Source organism: Acanthisitta chloris, unplaced genomic scaffold (genome assembly GCF_000695815.1).
Source record: "Acanthisitta chloris isolate BGI_N310 unplaced genomic scaffold, ASM69581v1 scaffold10171, whole genome shotgun sequence".
In the NCBI taxonomy this organism is placed as follows: domain Eukaryota; kingdom Metazoa; phylum Chordata; class Aves; order Passeriformes; family Acanthisittidae; genus Acanthisitta; species Acanthisitta chloris.
Window position 1 is genome coordinate 1,829 of NW_008655508.1, and position 4,190 is coordinate 6,018.

Here is a 4,190-nt window from a genome sequence, read left to right on the forward strand (position 1 = left end):
TGTTTTGCACAGGCAACTCGACTGCAGTTCTGATGCTGAAGAATCCAGCTGAGGTTTTCACCTAGAACACTGCAAATTTCACCAGCCATGGGCTCGATACAAGCAGAGATAAGAGAGGTGCAGCCACAAATGCCTCCCAAAACTTGTCAACCAGCTACACACTGCAGTTAAAATGACAGCAGGAAAACAGGGCTGAGCACCCTGGTGACAGATTCACCCACCAGTCAGACAGTTTGACTCAATGAGAAAGTAAAACGATGTTTTCCCCCACAGTACTGAGAATTTTTCCAGCCATTTAACTGTCTTCAACCCCACACAAACCACGGGGAGCGCAGCGGCAGCAGATTTCCAAACACAAAGTAAACAAGGCTAATGGAGTTATTTTTATCTCCAAGGAAAACAGCTCCCCTGATCCCACTTAATGGCAAGACAAGCCAGGAGCTCACACTGCTCTGCTTCACAGAGGAGAGCTGCGAACCAGCAGAGTCACTCACTGCTGAGGGTTGAGAAAGCTGCTGGGAGAGCCACAGAGCTCCTGCCCCACTTCCAAGGATCCCACACTGATTTCTGCACACCAGTGTTGTGCCCTCACTGGGTGCTCAACCTCCTGGGTGCCAGGCACAGGCAGGAATACAATCATAGCATCATTAAGGTTGGAAAAGACCTTTGAGACCATCAACTGCCAACCCACCACCACCATGTTTTGGATGTGGTTCACAGCCAAACCACATCCTCAAGTGCCACATCCACAGTTTTTTTTAATCCATCTGAATCCAGAGTGACTTCAGACCACACTGCACACCAGGTCAGGCACACCAGCAGTGCTGGAGAAGGTCACGCCCAGCTAGATGTTCTCGATGGTGCAGGCTCGGATGCCGTTGGAGGAAAGGCACTTCAGAGCCTTGAGCTTGGCCCCCAGAATCTTGACTTTGAGGGTGTAGATGATTGGGTTCCCCAAGCAGTTGATGGTTATCAGCATAGCTGTGCAGTTCCTGAAGATGTAGACCCCTGGGTAGAGGTCAATGTGGCACTGGTGGTTGGTTGCATCGAATATGACTCCTGCGAAGAAAGGAGCATAGGAGATCAGTGCCAGGAGCCAGATGAAGATGCTGGTTCTGGCCACCTGGATTTCAGCTGATTTGTAGGTGCCAGTGGCTTGCCCACATGCCTTCATCCTCAGCTTTCTCTTCCTCAGGATGATAATGATCCTGAGGTAAGTGAACAGGGGTATGATAAAGGCCACCACGACGTTGGGGATGGTGATGAAGACGAGGTAGTTAACACAAAATGGGCTGTAGAGGACTGAGACACTCTTCTCCCCGTGCAAGCAATTCCACCCCATCAGTGGCAAGCAGCCCAGAAAGAAAGCAAGGACCCAGTTAATGAAAACAACAGCTATGGAGTGTTTTCTGGCCACCCTGAATCTTGTCCTCATGCTCTCAGCCACAGCCAGGTAGCGTTCGACCCCGATGCTTACCAGGTTATAGACGGTGGATAAAATAGATGTGGTGTACAAGGCATAAGGGGCCAACATATCCTTGGATCCAAAGATTGTGATGTCAGGATTGGTGATGAACAGCATGGCAATCCAAAAGCCAGAGAAGCTGGTGAAGAGGTCAGAAACAGCCAAGTTGCAGAAGAGAATGGAGATGGGTTTGTGCAGGTCCTTCGTGGCCAGTCGGGTGAAGATGACTGTGCAGTTGAAGATCATGGATGCCACGTTGATGGTCAGCTGAGGGATGCCCAGGGCAAGCACTAAATAATGATTCCAAATGTTTGTGTAGTTAGAAGAGCAGTTTGGGAATCCATTCATGATGGAAAATCCTTCTTTCAGCCCTTAACAAGGTCTATTGGCTCATCCCATACTCCCCAAGAGCCCTGGGGAGTTACTGCCACCTTGTTCCCCAGGAGCAGAATGAATCCTCACACGCAGCTTCTGCTGCCACATCATCATCATCCTGACAGTGGATTAAACTTTAACCACTCCTGGGTTTAAATATTTGGGTTACCTACCCAGAGCATCACCAATTACCGCTGGGTTGCTAGGACAGCCCAAACTGGAAAACATGTTTGCCACGACATGGATGAGCTGCTGAAAGCACAACCTTTATCAAGAGCAAAATCTGCCCAGACCTTGTGGGGCTGAATGCTCACAGCAGCAGCTGAAAATTCTGTGAGGATTTTCCAAAATGGAATGAATGTGAATTCAGCTTTAACCCAAAGCAGTTAGGTGGCTGAAGGATTAGAGTCAGAAGATGGAGAGCAGAACGTTGAGGGTTTGGAGGGGAAATATGAGACTGATGGAACTGAAAGAAGAACATCAGTGTTGTGTCACCAACCTGGACCTCAGCTCAACTCTGAGTCTTGATCTCAGACCAACTCTGGTGCATCACAAAACTTCTGCAGTGCTCAAGATGGAGCAAGAGACCAGAACTCAGTTGTTCCCTGTCTCGTGCTCACAGTTCCAAGTGTCTCCAGCCAACAGGGGCTGGTTTTGAGGCACAGCTAAATCGTTTCTACAGACTAAACCCCAAACAAATGCGATATCATTATATCTTTTCTTTCTCTGTGTTTTTAGAGGGAGATGATTTTTGAGGACTGGATTTCAAACGCTCGAGGCTCAGGGAAATACAACTGTCGGGACACATTCCATGCTCTCAGCAGAGGGCACTGCTGGAGCAAAATACAGGACACAGTGGGGAGCGAGCAGAGCAGCTCAGGTGAGCAGTGCACACCCAGGGAAAGCCATGGCATGTGCACATTTCCTCCCATTTCATCCCTTTTCTGCTGTTATCCTAAGCAAGGATCAATTGGCATTGGTAACGATGTATATACCATGGCACTGCCAACCAGCTCAGCTGAGTTTGTGCAGCAGCAGCTCCAGCTCTGGAGCTGTGAATCTGTGAACTCTCCTAGCTCTGCCAGATTTGGGAGAAATCTGGGCTAAAACGTTGAGCTTGAAAAGGAAAATTCTAGGGCTTCTCTTTTTCTGTTGAGCTGTTTGAAAGTATGTTCAGGTTAGTGAGCAATTAGCAGTACACGATCGTTTTGTGCTAGAAATAACACAGATTATAGAAATAAGTATTTCAGGTGGTCACAAGGAAATGATCATTTTGTGCTAGAAATAACACAGATAAGACATAAGTATTTCAGGTGGTCACAAGGAAATGCAAAGAATGATGGTGAGGGCTGAGAACCAAGCCTACAGATGTGCTGGTATCCTGTAAACCATTCCCAGTGCCCCAGCTAAACCACCCTCTGTGCATCCTGCAGTGCAGCCCTGTCAGCCACTCCTCTGGTGTGAGGTTGCTGCTGAACAAGGGCTCTACTATTTCTGTCACCTCCTCAGTGCCAGCACCACGACTCAGCAAATCCTTTTAATACCAGCTAGTGTGTCAGCAGGCACAGACTGCACAGGTGAGCAGTGGGCAGGAGGGGCACAGGGCACTGGGCACAGCCACAAGCACTCCTGGTCTCCTCTGTCTCTGTTTTCCATGGCTCTGTGAGCTACAGAAAGCTAGGCACGGCCACAAGCACTCCTGATCTCCTCTGACATTCTCCTCTCTTTTCCATGGCTCTGTGAGCTACAGAAAGGCTGAGACCTGTGCTGAACAGCATATCCACAGAGCAAAATCCCTTGAAAAATGCCCCAGTTCCCAAGCAGAATATATCCATGAATTTGGACTCCAAAGTGCTCTAGCTATTCCTGAAAATGCTACTTGAAATTGCTCTAATTTGAAAATTTGGTGCTCAAGCATCAAACACTAAATGATGAGAGATCAGAATGCAATTAAAAATAATATCAAGTAGTGTAAATAGCTCTTCACAAAAGCTTTGTGATCTGATTTCCCTAATAGAATTGCTTAAAAATCAGCATAATGTCACCAGATTAGAGGAGACAATATTAGTGTGGAAACTGCTTTTTTACATTTTTCCAGTACACAGAACTCCTGAGAGTTGTGGATTCCAACCCTCTGTGATACAGTTGGAGCTCTCAAAACCAGATGAAAAGTAGTTTGAATTGAAAAACTCTGAGAGAGATCTGCTGCACAGCCAAACCTCTGCACAGAACAAGCTCCATTCAAAGGTGTTTTCCCACTCTCATATTCCTGGAACTGTGCAATCTTCCTACTCACATATTCCTGGAACTCTCTAATCTTCCTTGTCCTTACACTTACTACACCTCTGAG

At 47.4% G+C, this 4,190-nt stretch overlaps 2 protein-coding genes across 2 annotated transcripts in view; one reads left to right on the forward strand and one right to left on the reverse strand.

Annotated features, from left to right (window-relative positions):
- Window positions 1-844: 844 nt before the first annotated feature.
- Window positions 845-1,813, reverse strand: LOC103811001 (lysophosphatidic acid receptor 1-B-like). The gene has a single exon (XM_009083938.1). The coding sequence runs from the start codon at window positions 1,811-1,813 to the stop codon at window positions 845-847; it is 969 nt and encodes a 322-aa protein (XP_009082186.1).
- A 442-nt stretch (window positions 1,814-2,255) lies between these two features.
- LOC103811002 (carbonic anhydrase 4-like) overlaps window positions 2,256-4,190 on the forward strand; it is a 22,301-nt gene continuing 20,366 nt past the window's right edge. Inside the window, exons 1-2 of the mRNA XM_009083939.1 lie at window positions 2,256-2,276; window positions 2,579-2,720. Of these exons, the coding sequence (XP_009082187.1) occupies window positions 2,256-2,276; window positions 2,579-2,720 (163 nt within the window). The remainder of the gene's footprint in view (window positions 2,277-2,578; window positions 2,721-4,190) is intronic.